This window comes from Gobius niger (assembly GCF_951799975.1).
Source record: "Gobius niger genome assembly, chromosome: 10".
Taxonomy (NCBI): domain Eukaryota; kingdom Metazoa; phylum Chordata; class Actinopteri; order Gobiiformes; family Gobiidae; genus Gobius; species Gobius niger.
Genome location: NC_136861.1, coordinates 6,146,775 through 6,165,722, shown reverse-complemented (window position 1 = coordinate 6,165,722; position 18,948 = coordinate 6,146,775). Strand labels below are relative to the sequence as shown.

The following is an 18,948-nucleotide window of genomic DNA, read 5'->3' as shown; positions in this document are numbered from 1 at the left end:
GAGTTCAAATAAGATATCGAAGACAGTAAAACTCATGTGGAGTTATAAGCCAAGAGGGTTCAAAAACTAGCAATTTTCGTTTGTAGAATAATGCAACATGAAATTTTAGTTTTTTGGTTTCTTTTTTTTTTCCTTTTTTTTCTTTGAAGCTTGGATCGACTACAATATGTATATATATAATATAAATATCACCTTCATTTTGGTGCAAAACTCGCACAAGAGCTGCAATAGTGAAATTACATCGGTTTATATTAGTTTTAGTGATTTTGAATCGGGCTTTTATTGTGAAGCGTTCACTTCCGGTAGCAACAGTTAGCTTGACCGCGGCTACTGAGAACATTTTCTTTCCTAGTTTGGACACAATTTTTCAAACACTGGAGAAAGAACAGCGAGAAGTTAAGATGCTGAAGTGTTTATCAACCCTTTTTGAAGAATAACTGAACATTCATCACTTTATTTTAATTTTGCGTGATCGTTTTTGTGATTTTTCTGCTGATTTCCTGGAGAGTTGCGGACATTTACAGGGAGTAACCGGTGACCGCCCGGCCGTTACATCGCTTTATTTCAGTTATTACAGTTTTTTCCCCGTAAATACCAAAATGGCGACTGAAAATATCACCCTGTACGAGTTGTTAAACTTGTCCATCAGTTCTCCCGGGCAGGGGGCGGTGAACTTCAGGGCCATGTACACCCTGCTCCTCAGCCTCCTGAGGCAGATGGACCTCCGCGACGTCACCGTGTGCTGGAGCGACACGAACCCGGAGGAGAGCAGCCTGGAGCGGCCGAGAGCGGAGGGTCAGCCCGCCACAGGAGACCCAGAGGGCAGGGAGAGCCGCGGGACCGGGCCAGGCGCTGCTCAGGTAGGTGCTCAACCAGGTGTTTAACCCCTTAACTCCCACCTGAACCGAGCACATTTTCTCCAGTTTGGCTTTACCCCAGTCCAAAAGCTCCTGGAAAAAAGCTGTGAAAAAGCAACAAAACTGAGACGAAAACAATGATGGAAATGTGACAAAAAAGTGAGAAAACATTGACAAAAAGTGACGAAAAATGGATGAAAAAGTGGCAAAAATGTCACAAAAATGTCGCAAGAAATTGACAAAAAATGACCCAAAAAATACAAAAATGTGACAAAATGTGACAACATTTTTTACAAAAATGTCATTAAAATTTGACAAAAAAAGACTAAAAATTAAAAAAAGACAAAAATGTGACAAAAAAGTGACAAATTTTTTTACAAAAATGTGATTAAAATTTGACCAAAAAAAATGACAAAAACATGAGAAAAAATCATTAAAAAATGACAAAAAAGTTACAAAAATGAGTTGAATATCCAACAAAAAAATTATGGAAAAAAATCTGATAACGTGAGGAAAAAGATCGTCTCGGTTCAGGCGGGAGTTAAGAGGTTTATACAGCACTCGATTTTCACTTCTATCTTGGTCAAACGCCTTAGAAAACAGCTCTCTGAGTAAAACCAGATTTATAACATGACCGGGCTGAAACTTGTCTAAAAGGGAAAAATCATGACTAAAATTGTATTAAAAGAGAATCAAACCAAACAAAAATAGGCTCTAACCAAAGTACTGTCAAAGTACTTGATTTTATTACTTGAGTAAAAGTACAGATGCTACTGGTGAAAAGTAAAAAGTTGTCAAATTCGCCCGAATTCACTGCTCGTACGGCACCGCGGCGGGGACGAACCTTCTTCCTTGTTGGTGATCCACGACATTGGCAGTGCATCAGCACAGCGCCACCTCTTGTTCTGGAGTGTGCATTTTAAGACTTTTACAATGAACAAAACACATTACTAATGTAATGTAGTGGAGTAGACAGTATTATATTTGTCTTTAAAATGAATTAGAGTGAGATATCTACACAAATATTATTCAAGTAAACTAGAGATCTTCAAAAACTCTTCTTAAAGCAGATTTACTCAGAAATATCTCTGTAACGGCTGGACCTGTCCACAAGAACCACACCGCCTTTGGAAGGGAAGGGCCTGGTCGGTGCTTGGATGGGAGACCGTTTGGTAACACCAGGAAGCCTGGCCAATGTAGTGAGTGGTGGTGGTGGTTGGAGGGGCTGATGGCGCAGACCGGTTGCCTCGCTTCCATCAGTCTACCCCAGGGCAGCTGTGGCTACAATAGTAGCTTACAACCACCAAGTATGGAGTGAATGACTAATGCAATGTAAAGTGTCTTTGAGTGTCCAGAAATGCGCTATATAAAACCGATGCATCATTATTATTACAAGAGACAGAAACAGTCCTAAAGGCGTCCAGTGCAGACATGTTCAAATTGACTAAATTATTTTTAGCCATAAGATGAATGTGTCAGGTTTGTGAATCCAATCACTTTTGGACATTTTATTTTTGGACATACAATATCTGTCTGAAACTGTGTTTCTACCAACTGAAATCATCACCTACATTAGAGAATGACGCTAACCCAACCTTTGTTACTCTATAGGGAGAGAAACTTGAGAAAATTGACAAATGCTGTACTTATGGATTCACAAACCGGATATTTCCATTGACCAACATCACACACATGATTTTATATACAGTGGTTTTCGACATTTTGCCACATTATGGACCATAAAGAGTATGACATCACTGCAAACCTACCAAGACCCGGCCGTCCTCCTAAACTCACTGACCGAACAAGGACAGCACTGATCACAGCTGTTACCAAGAAGCCTCTGATGACCCTGGATGAACTGCAGAGAGACACAGCTCAGGTGGGGGAAACTATTACACTGCACACATCTGGCCTCATGGCAGAGTGACATTTTTAAAAGAAAACCATAAGAAGTCCTGTTTTCTGTTGCTTGCAAACAGCAAAACGGGATTTCTCATGGCTTTCTTTAAAAAATGTCTTGCTCTAGCCACTCAATTAAATGTATTTAAATTTATGGTCCATAGTATGGCAAAATGTGGAAAAGTTAAAGTGGTGTACTTATGCATTCCACTGTGTAATATCAGCTGTTTTGCACACCTTTATGGAGGACAATAATTTGACTTTACGCACAGAGATTATGCTGAACATTTTTACCGTTTTGCGGATTGTCCCAGTAGTGTGTGGAGTGTCATGGAGTTGTTGTCCCCCGTCCGGTCCCTGTCCTCTCTCGTCTCGGTCTTTGAAGCTCTAGACGTGTCATGGCGGTGTTAAGCCGCTGATGACAGCACAAAGGCCTCTCTCAGATCGCCCCTGGGCCACGTTCAGGTTTCACTCACAAAGATAAAAGATAATTACTCACGTTTAAACTGGTCCGTTTGAGCTGACGCCGGTCCAGGGTCAGGATCAATCCATATATGGGGCAGTAAAAGGGCAGAAATGGGGCTGTAAAAGGGCAGAAATGGGGCTGTAAAAGGGCAGAAATGGGGCAGTAACAGGGCAGAAATGGGACAGTAAAAGGGAAGAGATGAGGCAGTAACAGGGCAGAGATGAGGCAGAGATGGGGCTGTAACAGGGCAGAAATGGGGCAGTAACAGGGCAGAGATGGGGCAGAGATGGGGCTGTAACAGGGCAGAGATGGGGCAGTAAAAGGGCAGAAATGGGGCTGTAACAGGGCAGAAATGGGGCAGTAACAGGGCAGAGATGGGGCTGTAACAGGGCAGAGATGGGGCTGTAACAGGGCAGAGATGAGGCAGAGATGGGGCTGTAACAGGGCAGAGATGGGGCTGTAACAGGGCAGAGATGGGGCTGTAACAGAGCAGAAATGGGGTTTTAATGGGGCAGAAATGGGGCAGTAACAGGGCAGAGATGGGGCAGTAACAGGGCAGAGATTGGACAGTAACAGGGCAGAGATGGGGCAGTAACAGGGCAGAGATGAGGCAGTAACAGGGCAGAGATGGGGCAGTAACAGGGCAGAGATGGGGTTGTAATGGGGCAGAAATGGGGCTGTAAAAGGGCAGAAATGGGGCAGTAAAAGGGCAGAAATGGGGCTGTAAAAGGGCAGAAATGGGGCAGTAACAGGGCAGAAATGGGACAGTAAAAGGGAAGAGATGAGGCAGTAACAGGGCAGAGATGAGGCAGAGATGGGGCTGTAACAGGGCAGAAATGGGGCAGTAACGGGGCAGAGATGGGGCTGTAACAGGGCAGAGATGGGGCAGTAAAAGGGCAGAAATGGGGCTGTAACAGGGCAGAAATGGGGCAGTAACAGGGCAGAGATGGGGCTGTAACAGGGCAGAGATGAGGCAGAGATGGGGCTGTAACAGGGCAGAGATGGGGCTGTAACAGAGCAGAAATGGGGTTTTAATGGGGCAGAAATGGGGTTTTAATGGGGCAGAAATGGGGCAGTAACAGGGCAGAGATTGGACAGTAACAGGGCAGAGATGGGGCAGTAACAGGGCAGAGATGAGGCAGTAACAGGGCAGAGATGGGGCAGTAACAGGGCAGAGATGGGACAGTAACAGAGCAGATATGGGGCTGTAACAGGGCAGAGATGGGGCAGTAACAGGGCAGAGATGGGGCAGTAACAGGGCAGATATGGGACAGTAACAGGGCAGAGATGGGGCAGTAACAGGGCAGAGATGAGGCAGTAACAGAGCAGAGATGAGGCAGTAACAGGGCAGAGATGGGGTTGTAATGGGGCAGAGATGAGGCAGTAACAGGGCAGAGATGGGGCAGTAACAGAGCAGATATGGGGCAGTAACAGGGCAGATATGGGGCAGTAAAAGGGCAGAAATGGGGCAGTAACAGGGCAGAGATGGGGCAGTAACAGAGCAGATATGGGGCAGTAACAGGGCAGATATGGGGCAGTAACAGGGCGGATATGGGGCAGTAACAGGGCGGATATGGGACAGTAACAGGGCAGAGATGGGGCAGTAACAGAGCAGATATGGGGCAGTAACAGGGCAGAGATGGGGCAGTAACAGAGCAGATATGGGGCAGTAACAGAGCAGAGATGGGGCAGTAACAGAGCAGATATGGGGCAGTAACAGGGCGGATATGGGACAGTAACAGGGCAGAGATGGGGCAGTAACAGGGCAGAGATGAGGCAGTAACAGAGCAGAGATGAGGCAGTAACAGGGCAGAGATGGGGCAGTAACAGGGCAGATATGGGGCAGTAACAGGGCGGATATGGGACAGTAACAGGGCAGAGATGGGGCAGTAACAGGGCAGAGATGAGGCAGTAACAGAGCAGAGATGAGGCAGTAACAGGGCAGAGATGGGGCAGTAACAGGGCAGAGATGGGGCAGTAACAGGGCAGATATAAGGCAGTAACAGGGCAGAGATGGGGCAGTAACAGGGCAGATATGGGGCAGTAACAGGGCAGATATGGGGCAGTAACAGGGCAGAGATGGGGCAGTAACAGGGCAGAGATGAGGCAGTAACAGGGCAGAGATGGGGCAGTAACAGGGCAGATATGGGGCAGTAACAGGGCAGAGATGGGGCAGTAACAGGGCAGATATGGGGCAGTAACAGGGCAGATATGGGGCAGTAACAGGGCAGAGATGGGGCAGTAACAGGGCAGAGATGAGGCAGTAACAGGGCAGAGATGGGGCAGTAACAGGGCAGAGATGTGGCAGTAACAGGGCAGATATGGGGCAGTAACAGGGCAGAGATGGGGCAGTAACAGGGCAGATATGGGGCTGTAACAGGGCAGATATGGGACAGTAACAGGGCAGAGATGGGGCAGTAACAGGGCAGAGATGTGGCAGTAACAGGGCAGATATGGGGCAGTAACAGGGCAGAGATGGGGCAGTAACAGGGCAGATATGGGGCTGTAACAGGGCAGATATGGGGCTGTAACAGAGCAGAGATGGGGCAGTAACAGGGCAGAGATTGGGGCAGTAACAAGGGAAGAGATGAGGCATTAACCGGGCATAGTTGGGGCAGTAACAAGTTCAAAGCAGAGATGTGGCACTGTCGGGGCAGAGATGAGTAATCCGCCCCCCACAGAGCGCCGCATGAATAGCCTGCGCAGGTCCACAGTGGTGCCGCCTGAATCATTCATGTCCTGTCAGACAAAACTCAGGGCACCGCGGCGGATTAACCCTGACCTCACGCGACCCCCTTCACTCAGTCCACAGACTCCTCAGACGAGCTGTTTGATAGTTCCTTACATCATCATCATCAAAATGATATTGGGAACAGTTTAGGAAGCTCCATTACCCGTCTGTGCATAACCTTTCCTAGTTTATGGTTGAGGCATTAGCTTAAGCCCATTATCTTGCCACTGTGAGTGAAGTGTCGGCCTCCTGCTGTGAGTCAATCATCTGCAGACTCAGGTCATGAACCACAGGGACTTTCCTCCATTTATCAAACACTGCGCCCCCTGGAGTTACTTATGGCTTGTGTTCTCTCAGTTCAGTCCTGATTCTGGAGATATATTTTTTTGGTAATTCATGCAGTTCTTATGTTTGAAGAGCTACGTGGCGCGAGGCTAGTGCAAGGCTAGTGCATTTCTATGGTATCAGCTAGCCTGCATTAACCCCTTACCTCCCACCTGAACCGAGCACATTTTCTCCAGTTTGGCTTTACCCCAGTCCAAAAGCTTCTGGAAAGAAGCTGTGAAAATAGCAACAAAACTGAGACGAAAACAATGATGGAAATGTGACAAAAAGTGTGAAAAAAGTGACGAAAAATTGATGAAAAAGTGGCAAAGATGTGATAAAAAAAATTACCATAAAATTACAAAAATGTGACAAAATGTGACAAAAAATGGACCAAAAAATGACCAAAATGTAACAAAAAAATGACAAAAAACGTGATAAAAAATTGACCAAAAAAGTAAAAAAAAATTGACAAAAAATTGCAAAAAAATTACCAAAAAAATGACAAAAAATGTGATAAAAATTGCAGAAAAAATGACAAAAAAGTTACAAAAATGTGTTGAATACCCAACAAAAAAATCTGATGATGTGAGGAAAAAGATCCTCTTGGTTCAGGAGGGAGTTAAGAGGTTAAAAACAGTGTGACCCGCTCCACAGAGCACCTGAGGAAAATCACTCACTTACCAGACTAACCATATAAATGTTTCACTGAAAGATCAAATACGCACTGGTGTCAACTTTTTCACTTTTGATATCTTTTCACTGCAGATTTCTTTTCTTCACTGCCTCCTGAAAGAGGACATACACTTGGAATGGCAGCTTTGGGACAATTCAGCACCTTTTCTCTTTTCACTATTCCCATTAACCTCTTACCACCCGCCAAAACCAAATGCATTCTCTCCTCTTTGCCATTGTCGTCAGTTTTTATTTCCCTTATGTGTTTTTGTCACTTTTTTATTACTTTTCTGCTGGATTTTTGTCTTTCTTTTGCTTTATTTTTGTCATTTTTTTGCTGGATTTTTGTCACTTTTTTGCTGGATTTTTGTCATTTATTTGCTGGATTTTTGTTACTTTTTTGCTGGATTTTTGTTACTTTTTTGCTGGATTTTTGTCACTTTTTTGCTGGATTTTTGACATTTTTTTGCTGGATTTTTGTCACTTTTTGCTGGATTTTTGTCATTTTTTTTGCTGGATTTTTGTCTTTTTTTGCTGTATTTTTGTCTTTTTTTGCTGTATTTTTGTCATTTTTTTGCTGTGTTTTTGTCTTTTTTTGCTGTATTTTTGTCACTTTTTTGCTGTATTTTTGTCTTTTTTTGCTGTATTTTTGTCTTTTTTTGCTGTATTTTTGTCACTTTTTTGCTGTATTTTTGTCTTTTTTTGCTGTATTTTTGTCTTTTTTTGCTGTATTTTTGTCACGTTTTTGCTGGATTTTTGTCATATTTTTGCTGGATTTTTGTCTTTTTTTAGCTGGATTTTTGTCATTTTTTTGCTGGATTTTTGTCACTTTTTTGTTGGATTTTTGTCACTTTTTTGCTGGATTTTTGTCACTTTTTTGTTGGATTTTTGTCATTTCTTGCTGGATTTCTGTCATTTTTTTTGCTAGATTTTTGTCACTTTTTTGCTGGATTTTTGTCACTTTTTTGCTGGATTTTTTGTCATTTTTTTGCTGGATTTTTGTCTTTTTCTGCTGGATTTTTGTCATTTTTTTGCTTCCCTTTTTTCACCTTTTTGTTGAGTTTTTGTCATTTTTGTCGCTTTTTTTGGTCACTTTTTAGCGCTTTTTTGTTGTGTTTACATCCTCATTTTCTTTTTTTCTTTTTTATCGCTGTTTTGAATGGTTAACAAGCTAAGACCCAGCTGTCCACACTCCTCTGTGATGGTTATTTAACTGAATGAACCTGTGTTTGCGTAGCGCGGCCCGTGGTGCGTTCACTGACCCTCTGTTAGCCATTCCCAGAGCGCACAAGCCCCGACACGTCCCGCCCACGGTTTGTCATTAACGCTAAGCTAACGCTGAGCTAATGAGATGAGACCGGGGTCAGGGGTCAGCGAGTCTCTACGACGACGAGCCTGAAATGGCAAAAGGGTTTATTGACTCCGCACACAGCAGAGGAAATGAAAGAGCTTTTTGAAATATTTTCTTTTTTAAATTCTCTTTTCTCATGTGCAGTCTGCAAATGAGCGCTCCTGTCTGGACATTTACGTCATTTACAACGTAATTTCAAAGTGTTTTAAGACGTATAGTATAATATAAAATAATATTAATTTCACTATATAATTTTTGAGGATCTGTACTTTACTACTTTACTACTTCTACTCCACTACATTTCGATAAAGGCGCCAAAGACAAAGTTGGCCCCATATTTTGTCCCATTTTAAGCCTAATAACTCACCCTCCAGAACAGTAGGTGGCGCTGTATCAATGTACAGTCAATAAAACTGACTTACAACCAAGAAGAGGGTTTGCCCCCACCGTGTTGCCGTACAGGTAGGAACGATCTATCACGTTTTTTATGTTATTAGTAGCACGTACTCACATTTATTTGTACTTTCTACTACTAAATAAACAACTTAATCTGTTTCATCACATCAAAATCACATACAATGAAAAAAAGTCTATATCAAATTAAAAACAAACCAACATTAGATTGGATTCCCACTGGCTTTCCTCCTAAATTTCCTGTAAAAGTCCAGTGAAAGTAGTAAAAAAATACAGCTCCAGTTTTGGTTTAAATTTTTCTCATTTTTTTTGTTCAAAAGTTTCCCATTGTGTTCAATTTGCTTTAGAATATTGAAATTCTCCCAGCTGAACAAAAAAGTTTAAATTCCTTTTGTGTGAATGGGGTGATGTTGCCGACAGGAACGTCCTGAGGCTTTAAATAATTCACTTTTGTCCAATAACTCATAAATAATGTGTGGACTTTCCCGCTCAGGAGACAGTGGGCGACGAGCGACAGCTTTCAGAGCTGATTCACAGGATTCAGAAAGAGAGCGAGCAACTTCAGGACAGCGTGAAGGAAGTGCGCCACCAACAGGACAAGGTCAGAACTGCTACTTCACCTCAACATCATTCAAACAAACAGGAATCCCAGTAGATTCACAGTCATGAGCCTGTGCTGTGTTGCAGGCGGCTGCCGTCCAGTCTGAGTGCGTCAAAACGGTGGAGGTTCTCAGCCAAAGAGTGGAGGCTCTGGAGCAGGTCAGTGCAGCCACACTCTCAAACACCACCTGAGAGGATTTTGATTGGCCGATGCCCATAATGCACTGCTTCTAAACTGTAAAATGTGTCAGTGTTGAACTGTGACAGCAGGGGGCGCTTTAGAGGCAACGGGCTGATTTATTCAGGACTAGGTCTGGGCGATAAATCATCCAACCATCCATCCATCCATTTTCTTCCACTTTTCCGTTGCCGGGTCGTGGGGGCAGCAGTTGGAGCTGCCCATATCACATTGCACCAGCCCCTATGGCTCCTCCTGCAGGTGGTGGGTCCACAGAAGGACGGCCTCATGGTTCAAAGCGGGCCTGTTGGTCTCTCATGAGGGGCTTCTGATGAGAGACCCTCATGAGAGACCAAGGACCTCTCATGAGGGTCTCTCATGAGAGGTCACCTAGGACCTGTTTGCCATGGGAGACCCTACCAGGGGCACCAAGCCCCCGACAACAGAGCTCCAGGATCATTCAGGCGCTCAAACCCTCCACCACGTTAAGGTGGCGGTTCCAGGAGGGGGCGATAAATCAAATTAATTCAATTAATTCTTGCTTTTAAAAACAAATGATTTGGAAATCTAAATCGTAAAATCAGGCGCTCTGTAGTGAAATGACTTCAGCAGAGACATTCTGACAATCTTCTGCTTCACAAAAATGTGACAAAAAAATTACCAAAATTTGATTAAAAAAATTGACGACAAAATGAAAAAAATGTGACAAAAAATGACCAAAAAAATGTGACAAAACTGTGATAAAAATTGACGAAAAAATGACAAAGATGTGACAAAAGATTACAAAAAAAATGACAAAGCTACAAAAAGGAGTTGAACACCCAACAAAAAAATGATGGAAAAAAAAATCTGATGACGTGAGGAAAAAGATCCTCTCGTTTCAGGCGGGAGTTAAGAGGTTAAAATATCATCCCTCATATGTGTAAAGTAGCATCAGAAGACATAAATAAACTGTTATATCCGCTCATGTTCTTGCTCTTTCCGCGCAGAAGGGCTCAGAGGAGGACGAGCGCTACGTGACGTGGGAGGCCATGAAGTCTGCCCTGATCACAGAGCGAGAGAACCTACAACAGGTTTGGAGGGAGTTTATCAGACCCTGTTGGATCTGTGGTTTTTCCAGATGTGGAAGGTCGTCTTTCATGTTGTGAATGTCGCTTCTCCAGGGCCTCGTTTTGACCAAAGACGTAAAGAGAGAAAAGAAAGATGGAGACGACCCAAATACGGTTCTGGATTCTTCAGACACTTCCTTCTCCTCCTCTTCTTCTCCATCAAAAACACGATCTGCTGACGACTCGGTGGCAGCAGCGGAAATAACCCAAGAAGGTAGGGCAGGGGTCGGCAGGTTTGCTTGGTGGAGGCCGATTTTCTTTATTGTAAAAGGCCCAAGGGCCGAACCTAAAGTAAAGCACCATTTTCTACAATTGCCAGTGCTGTGGATAATTTATGACCTCATTTGGTGTTTCCTGTTTGGAAAGTTGTAAGTAATTGACAGAGTTTCTCACATTTTTACAGTGCTTAACCCCTGCCTTAAACAAGCACATCTTCTCCAGTTCAGCTTTACCTAAATCTAGAAGCTTCTCAACTGGAGCTTACAGCCTATAGGTGTAACGCCTCATTTAACCTCTTAACTCCCACCTGAACGGATCCCATTTCCTCCAGTTTGGCTTTACCCTAATCAAAAAGCTTTTTGGGGAAAAAAGCACCAAAATAGCCACAAAAAATGAGAAGAAAACAAGGATGTAAACGCAACAAAAATGTGACAAAAATTCAACAAAAAATGTGACAACATTTTTTAAAAATGTGACAAAAACTCAACCAAAAAGTGACAAAAATTCAACAAAAATATGACAAAAATTCAACAAAAATGTGACAAAAATTCAACAAAAATGTGACAAAAATTCAACAAAAATGTGACAAAAATTCAACATAAATGTGACAAAAAACTCAACCAAAAAGTGACAAAAATTCAACAAAAATGTGACAAAAATTCAACAAAAATGTGACAAAAATTCAACAAAAATGTGACAAAAAACTCAACTAAAAAGTGACAAAAATTCAACATAAATGTGACAAAAAACTCAACCAAAAAGTGACAAAAATTCAACAAAAATGTGACAAAAATTCAACATAAATGTGACAAAAATTCAACAAAAATGTGACAAAAAACTCAACAAAAATGTGACAAAAACTCAACAAAAAGTGACAAAAACGAAATGAAAAATAAGAAAGAAAAAAAAAACATACAAAAGGTGACAACACAGCAACAACGCGAGGAAAAAGATCAGTTTTGTGGGTCTTAGCTTTCAAATGAGGTGTTACACAGGCCTATATAATAGCCAAAGAGGACAGAATGCATTTGGTTTAGGCGGGTGGTAAGAGGTTAAGATTAAACTCTAAAACGATTAAAGTACTTCTGATTTGTATAATAATATTTCTCCAAATCATCTTGAGGGCCAAAGGTTCTATGCTGGAGGGCCGGATTTGGCCCCCGGGCCTGATGTTGCCGACCCCTGAGGAACGTCATCTGTGTGACTGTGATTGTCCTTCAGCCTCACAGGCCTCCGGCCCCGCCCCTGTCCCGCCCCTGCACAGCCTGTCCCGGATGGCCTGGAGCTCCTCGATGCGCCAGGAGACCATGGAGGCGCTCAGGGACATCGGCCGCCTGAAGCAGCGCTGTGACGAGCTGGAGGAGCGCCTCACAGCCCTCGACCTGGAGAGGAACCGGGAGCATCAGGAGCTGCAGCAGCTCAAGCACCTGCTCCACGACAGAGGTACTCACTCACAATACTGCTCCACGACAGAGGTATTCACTCACAATACTGTAACAGAGGTATTCACTCACAATGCTGCTCCATAACAGAGGTATTCTCTTCCCTAAAGTTCTCAGGATTTGTAAAATTTCTAAATGGCGTCAGTTGGGTCAAAAGTCTTCCAGATTGTCATGAGCACCGTCGTTTTGTCTCCTGCAGGATCTGAGCAGAGGTTTGACGAAGTGCAGGAGAAGTTGGACGAGCAGTTGGCGCTGGTGCGAGACCTGCTCAGCGAGCGTGACAAGGTCAGTCAGAGGAGACGCTCTACAGACTCCTGTACCTCCGGACTGTCCCAGAGGTCTGTGAGGTCCCGTGGGTGCTTCACCTCTGGGGGGAGACGGTGTCCGCTAACTAAAACGCTGACAATGCAGTTGGCTTGGGAAAATGATCAAATTTAAAGCAGAACTAAGTAACTTTTGCCACAAGCTCCACTGCAGGTGTCCCAATTATACAATGGAGATTTTTTTTTTTCACGCAAACTTGGCTGTAAATACTGCTAAAGTAGCGCTAGCCCACAGTTAGCTTTGCTTGTTTGCCAAATAAAACCTGAAAGCTGTAGACCAGGGGTGCCCAAACTTTTGTCTCTTTTGAGGGCCAAAATAAAAACGTGCTTGTGGGTCACGGGGCAAGCACAGCGATGTCCAGCGTGAAACACAATAACTGCAAATTATAATAGTTACTTTATTTAAATGTTTTGCTATATATTTGCTTTTGATCATATCTACACAAATAACTATGGCAAAATCCTAGTTTTAGTTGAATAAAATCAACAATTGTAGCAATATAGGGCAAAATGTAGACAAGTTTTACAGTAGCCTTAAGTAGTGACTTTACCTCATTCATTTGTTAACTCAAAGAAAATGCCACATTTGATAATTTTGGAAGTGTCAGTTCAGCATAAATTCAATTATAAGTTTTTTTTTTTCCAGTAAAAGTTGAAAACTGGGAAAGTTGATGTGTTACAACACCCAGAAACCACAACAGTGTTACCTTAACTTTGCGAAAAGATTTGACGCTGGTGGCCAAAAAGTGTACTGCATCCATATTTACCATTGAGAATGAATGGGAGAGCGTTAGTATTAGTATTAGTATTAGTATTCACCAGATGTGGCGCAAAAGTAGGTCTCTCTCTGGCAGGCCAATGGAATTGTCCCGTCGGGCCATATTTGGCCCGCTGTCCCACTTTGGGCACTCCTGCTGTAGACAGAATACAGTCAGGACTTACCTGTCCGCCATGGCCTCAGAGATTTGAGCCAAAAATGATTTTGTAGACAATTGCAACAGTGCAGCGAGGGAGATGTTTTTCATTAGTGTGTACTGGGGCTGCCAGGTCGGAGACAGGGAAAGTTGCAAGTGTGGTTTTCTGTCCAGAGACACTGGAGGAGGTGAAAGACCACCCAATCATACCATTAACACTTGTATTACCCTCAAAGTGACAACGAAAAGGATTTATTAACGTACTAAAGTTACATAAGTTACATATTTCTGCTTTAATTATGTAAAAAATGAGTATCCGATGTCTACAAAGTAATCAAAAATAAATAGGCAAATAGTTGTGAATATTGCCCAGTTCCACTACCGGTAACAGCAAATGTGAAAGTTATTTAGTCTCAACAAAGCAAAACTTGTAGCCATTTTAGTCACATTGAGGTTGAGTGATTTTTGTTCTCGTTGTGTCTAAGAGTGAGGGCTCAGAGTGGAGGGACAGTGAGGAGGAGGAGCAGGGAGCAGAGTGGACAGAAGAGACAGAGTCAGACCAACAGAGCGACCCAGAGGGGAGTTCAGGCCAGGAGACTGACCAGGAGGAACAGGAAGGTCTGGTCTCAGGTCAGGATCTGCAGACGGACACTGAAAAGAGCCCGGTGCTGGACCAGAAGAAGGTAAAGAGCGGTTTGGAGAGTCGCCAAGGGATGGACCAGAAGAAGAAGTCAGAGAGAGGCCTCGAGAAAGATCCAAGTCTGGACTCGGGTCATGAGCCACAGATGGAACGACAGTGGAGCGCAGGCCCGGATCTGCTCCGGACCGAAGTGAACGGACTCAAAAAGGTGGTCAGCCAGCTCAGGTAACGCACAGGCCCAGAGGAGTAGTTTACATTTAAAAGAATTAGAAGCCACGAAGAGCTCTACACTCTCCATCGGGTGCTTCAGGGGTCACAGGAGTTTGTGGATCTTTGTGGGAAGACATTTTTCCATACCTTAGAGATACCACACATAGCGAAAAAAAATCAAGGGTCTAACAGTTTTGATCGTACAGTGTGTGGTGTGCAGCCACATACGACAAAATCAACACATCACACACAAAACCCATGTCACTCACCAACAATCCCAGGTCAGACGGGAAATCTCGCCTTCAGAGGAAACAAACGGCGGACGGAGGAGAGTTAGTGGCGATAGTTTGTGGCGATAGCTGTCACCATGACAGCTGTGTTGGTTTTGGATTCCCCTCCGTGCGTCCCGGTGCTTCCTCGCCGCCTCATCCCCTCACTGTCTGTGATGCGGTTGCTGTAACTGACTGTTGTGGTGAAGGGGGACCTGAGTCAGAAGGTTAAGCTCTTGACCCTCACCTATGGTTATGAGATCTGGGTCATGACCGAAAGAACAAGAACGTGGATCTACCGGTTGCACTTACTCACCTTCATAGGGTGACACACAGGGTGAGGAGCTCAGAGTAGAGCTGCTGCTCCTTTACATCAAGGAGCCAGATGAGGTGGCTCAGTTATCTGTTCCGGATGCCTCCCTGGAGAGGGGCTCCAGTCATGTCTTATTGGGATGAGGCCCCCATGGAGACCCAGGACACATAGGAGAGCCTGTGTCTCTCTGTGGCCTGAAAACGCACCAGGACCCCCCAGCAGACACGGTAGTGCAGCGGTTAGCGCCTCTGCTTCACAGCTAGAAGGTCCTGGGTTCAATTCCCACCAGGACGGGGCCTTTCTGTGTGGAGTTTGCATGTTCTCCCCGTGTCTGAGTAGGTTTCCTCCGGGTATTCCGGTTTCCCCTACCACTAAAAACATGTGCAATAGGTGAATCCTCCTGCCAGGTGATTCTGACCATCAGTCTGGCTCCACATCATGGAGATGGGTCCCCGGGCGCGGCACTGCCGTCGACCACTGCTCCTTGCGGGTTGCCCCAGCGGCATTGAAGGATGGGTTAAATGCAGAGGACAAATTTCCCTATGGGGACAATAAAGTATACAAATAAACAAACAAGAGCTGGAAGAAATGCCTGGGGCCCTGGATAAAGCTGGAGCAAATGGATAGATTAATTTCGAGTTCCATTTTCCTTTTATGCATTGATTGTGTTCACCTTGGAGAATGTGTTGTATCTGTCTCAGGGCGCGGCTCCAGTCTGTAGAGGCCAGTGTGAACGAGCTCAGGGACAGAGTGCAGGCAGCGGCTGAGGGCACCAACCAGAGCCTGCAGGACCAGGTCTGACCAGAGACAAACAGAGTTACAGACAAGGATGCAGGAAAACTAAAATTAGATCATTTTCCAGAGTTAAGATGAATGCACATCAGTGTCAGATGCTGCTGTAGTTGCTGCTTTGTCTTGATCCGTGTTATGACCAGTTAAACTCGGATGTAAAGTGCAGTGTAGACAGTGCGGTGTGTTCTTGCCCCAGTTGGACGCTCTGCGCGGGATGCTGCAGCAGATGATGGTGTCGCTGACGTCTCAGCTGAGCCTCCAGGAGGGCCCCGCGGAGGAGGGCTCCGAGCTGTCCGGGTTCAGACACTCGGCGCTCAGCCTGGGCTCCCGACTCAGCCTGCTCTTCCAGGAACACGAGCAGATACAGGACGCTGTCAACGCACTTCTGCAGCAACAGTCTGCCACAGGGAGCGAAGGCCAGGCAAGGCACAGGGACAAGCAGGGCTGAGGGAGAGGGATTTAGAGGTCTGAACTAGGTGAATAGTATTTGTATGTGACAGCGGTTCGTCAAAGTGCCGTCTAAGGGAAATAATAAGGGGACTTAAAACTACACCGTGCACCATTTCACCCAATGAATAGATCAAAATACATTTTATTTTATTACAAATCTAGGTTTATTTTTTTGACGGGACGTCTCCTGCTCAACTCCATGCGGATGTTGACTCAAATTACCCTCTGCAGGAAGGTCTGTACAGTCAGCCATGTTTGATTTTGCCTGGGCCTTGTTTTGTCAGAGCGCTCAGCTGGTCAGCGGCGTGCAGAAGGCCATCCTCCATCTTCAGAGCGAGTGCCAGAAACTGCACGACACCACCAGATGTTTACACGAGGACAACCGGCAGAAGCAGACACACATCGAGGTATTTCACTACAGCAGCTGCAACAAGAGGAGCTTCACTGAGGAGATGATGCTCACGGGGTCAGAGATTTCAATGTACCTTTAACCTCTTAAGTCCCGCCTGAACCGAGAGGATCTTTTTCCTCACGACATCCGATTTATTTTCAATCATTTTTTTGTTGGGTGTTCAACTCATTTTTGTAACTTTTTTGTCATTTTTTGTCACATTTTTGTCATTTTTTCATTAATTTTTTGTATTTTTTTTTCCAAATTTTTATCAATTTTTTGTAATTTTTTTGTCACATTTTTGTCATTTTTTTTGTCTTTTTTTTTCACATTTTTGTCATTTTATCATCAATTTTTTTATCAAATATTTGTCATTTTTTTGTCACATTTTTGTCATTTTTTTTGTAATTTTTTTGCCACATTTTTGTCATTTTTTCTTCAATTTTTTGTCAATTTCTTGTGACATTTTTGCCACTTTTTCATCAATTTTTCGTCACTTTTTTGTCAGTGTTTTCTCACTTTTTTGTCACATTTCCATCATTGTTTTCGTCTCAGTTTTGTTGCTATTTTCACAGCTTTTTTCCCAGAAGCTTTTGGACTAGGGTAAAGCCAAAGTGGAGAAAATGTGCTCGGTTCAGGTGGGAGGTAAGGGGTTAATGAAAACAAAGAGCACGAGGGTCGACTGGACAGATTCAGGAGACTGGCAGAGTAGTTAGCACTCTGCTACACATGCATTAATATACTCGAGTTTGTTTGACAGGAGCTGTACAAGACGACAGAGGAGCTTGAGTTGAAGAAAGCCGACAAAAACATGGTGGAAACGGAGATCGTAAGTGTCGTGACACTACATTGTTCTTCACTTTAAAGCTCCAGCCATTACCAAAAGTATTCACTCACCCACAGTGTGCAGACCATTTTTCTGCCCAGTCAATCAGTACAGACTTCATGAGTGTGCTTCTGTGACGAGTGTGGAACAAACAATGAAAGCCCTTTATTCCAGTGATCGGTAAACAACATTTTTGCCCAATAGGAACCCTCTAAATAGGGTGAACAACACCAATGCATTCACTGACATAATGAAAAATAATACTTAACTGCTGCTATTTTTGTGTAATGTGTTTAAGCAATTAGTCTGTTAGAGATTTGTACAGTACCCGACAAAAGTTTGGAAAAACTTTTTATGCATCGGCTTTTCTTTATTTTCAACACTATTTACATTGTAGGATTCTCATTGAAGACATTAAACTATGAATGAACATGTGGGATTATGTTTTATATTTTAGATTCCCTTTATTCTTGGCCTTTTCTCAATGAGCTGAAATGGTTTAACCGTCAGTGAAGTGAAAAACATGTGACCACATCCTGAAGCTTATTGAAAAAATATCATAATCAAAGCAAAAGTAGGTGATTTTAGAAGAGGTAACCTTGTTTAAAACATAATTCCATATATATTAATTCCAAAATGAACGCCTTCAATGAGAATCTACAATGGAAATTGTCTTGAATCAAATGAACAGGCCACCGTTTTTCCATACTGAGATATGTTCTTACCTGAGCTCAGACGAGTTGATCTGTACCTGTCGGTCTGATCTTTGTGCCCGCGGAAGAGCGTGGTCGCTTCTAACTTCACCCCGTTTGGAGCTATAGAAATACATTGGGAGAGGCCAAATGCTAACAACATCTTTGGTCTTTTTGCGTGACTGAGCGAACACACAAAGATCAGACAGGTACACATCAACTCGTCTAAGCCAAAAATCAATACATAACAAAGCGTTTCCAAACTTTTGCCGGTCACTGTACTTTAAAACGCCCCCAGGCCAGGGTTGCTTGCACTTTTAATGCTGTTTTTGATTAAAAAACACTAAAAGTCATTAAATACAAAGAAATCAAGGCCTTAAATGCCATTAAAAAGCATTCAATTTGATTCTATGGAAAATTCTGACATTGCTCAACAAGTTTTACTGTTTAAGTTCATCGAAAATACCAAAATGATGGTCTTAAAAAATGTTCAGCTGCAGTTTTGGCTGAATTTTCTCCCTATTTTTTGGTTGTTTGTGGCTTTAAAATATAGTATTTGGGCATTAAAAATTGCCTTTTCCTCCTTGCAAATTCAAAAGTATGGACAGACTTTTGTTGCATCAAAGGTTTGTCCATACTTGATTATCATTCTCTATATGACCAGACTTTCATCATGTAACCTGCATTTTCAAACCACAATTTCTAAATCTGCTTGGTTTTCCCATTATGTGTCAAATAAAGAAGCAGTTTTCATACAAATGTCTTGACTGTGCAGAGATGACTATACAAGATATTGCTTCTGTTATGATTTCCCTTTTGGGACGTTCTGTTATCATCAAATACGAGACCTCAAAATCCTC

General features: G+C 43.4%; 1 protein-coding gene across 1 annotated transcript in view; it reads left to right on the top strand.

The window, feature by feature from the left end:
* Positions 1–470: 470 nt before the first annotated feature.
* Positions 471–18,948, top strand: part of LOC306969110 (uncharacterized protein) — a 28,238-nt gene continuing 9,760 nt past the window's right edge. Inside the window, exons 1-10 of the mRNA XM_079564712.1 lie at positions 471–860; positions 9,214–9,321; positions 9,408–9,479; positions 10,488–10,571; positions 10,662–10,821; positions 12,048–12,249; positions 12,291–12,301; positions 12,468–12,553; positions 16,464–16,586; positions 17,331–17,399. Coding sequence (XP_079420838.1) covers positions 600–860; positions 9,214–9,321; positions 9,408–9,479; positions 10,488–10,571; positions 10,662–10,821; positions 12,048–12,249; positions 12,291–12,301; positions 12,468–12,553; positions 16,464–16,586; positions 17,331–17,399 — 1,176 coding nt within the window. The 5' untranslated portion in view covers positions 471–599. The remainder of the gene's footprint in view (positions 861–9,213; positions 9,322–9,407; positions 9,480–10,487; positions 10,572–10,661; positions 10,822–12,047; positions 12,250–12,290; positions 12,302–12,467; positions 12,554–16,463; positions 16,587–17,330; positions 17,400–18,948) is intronic.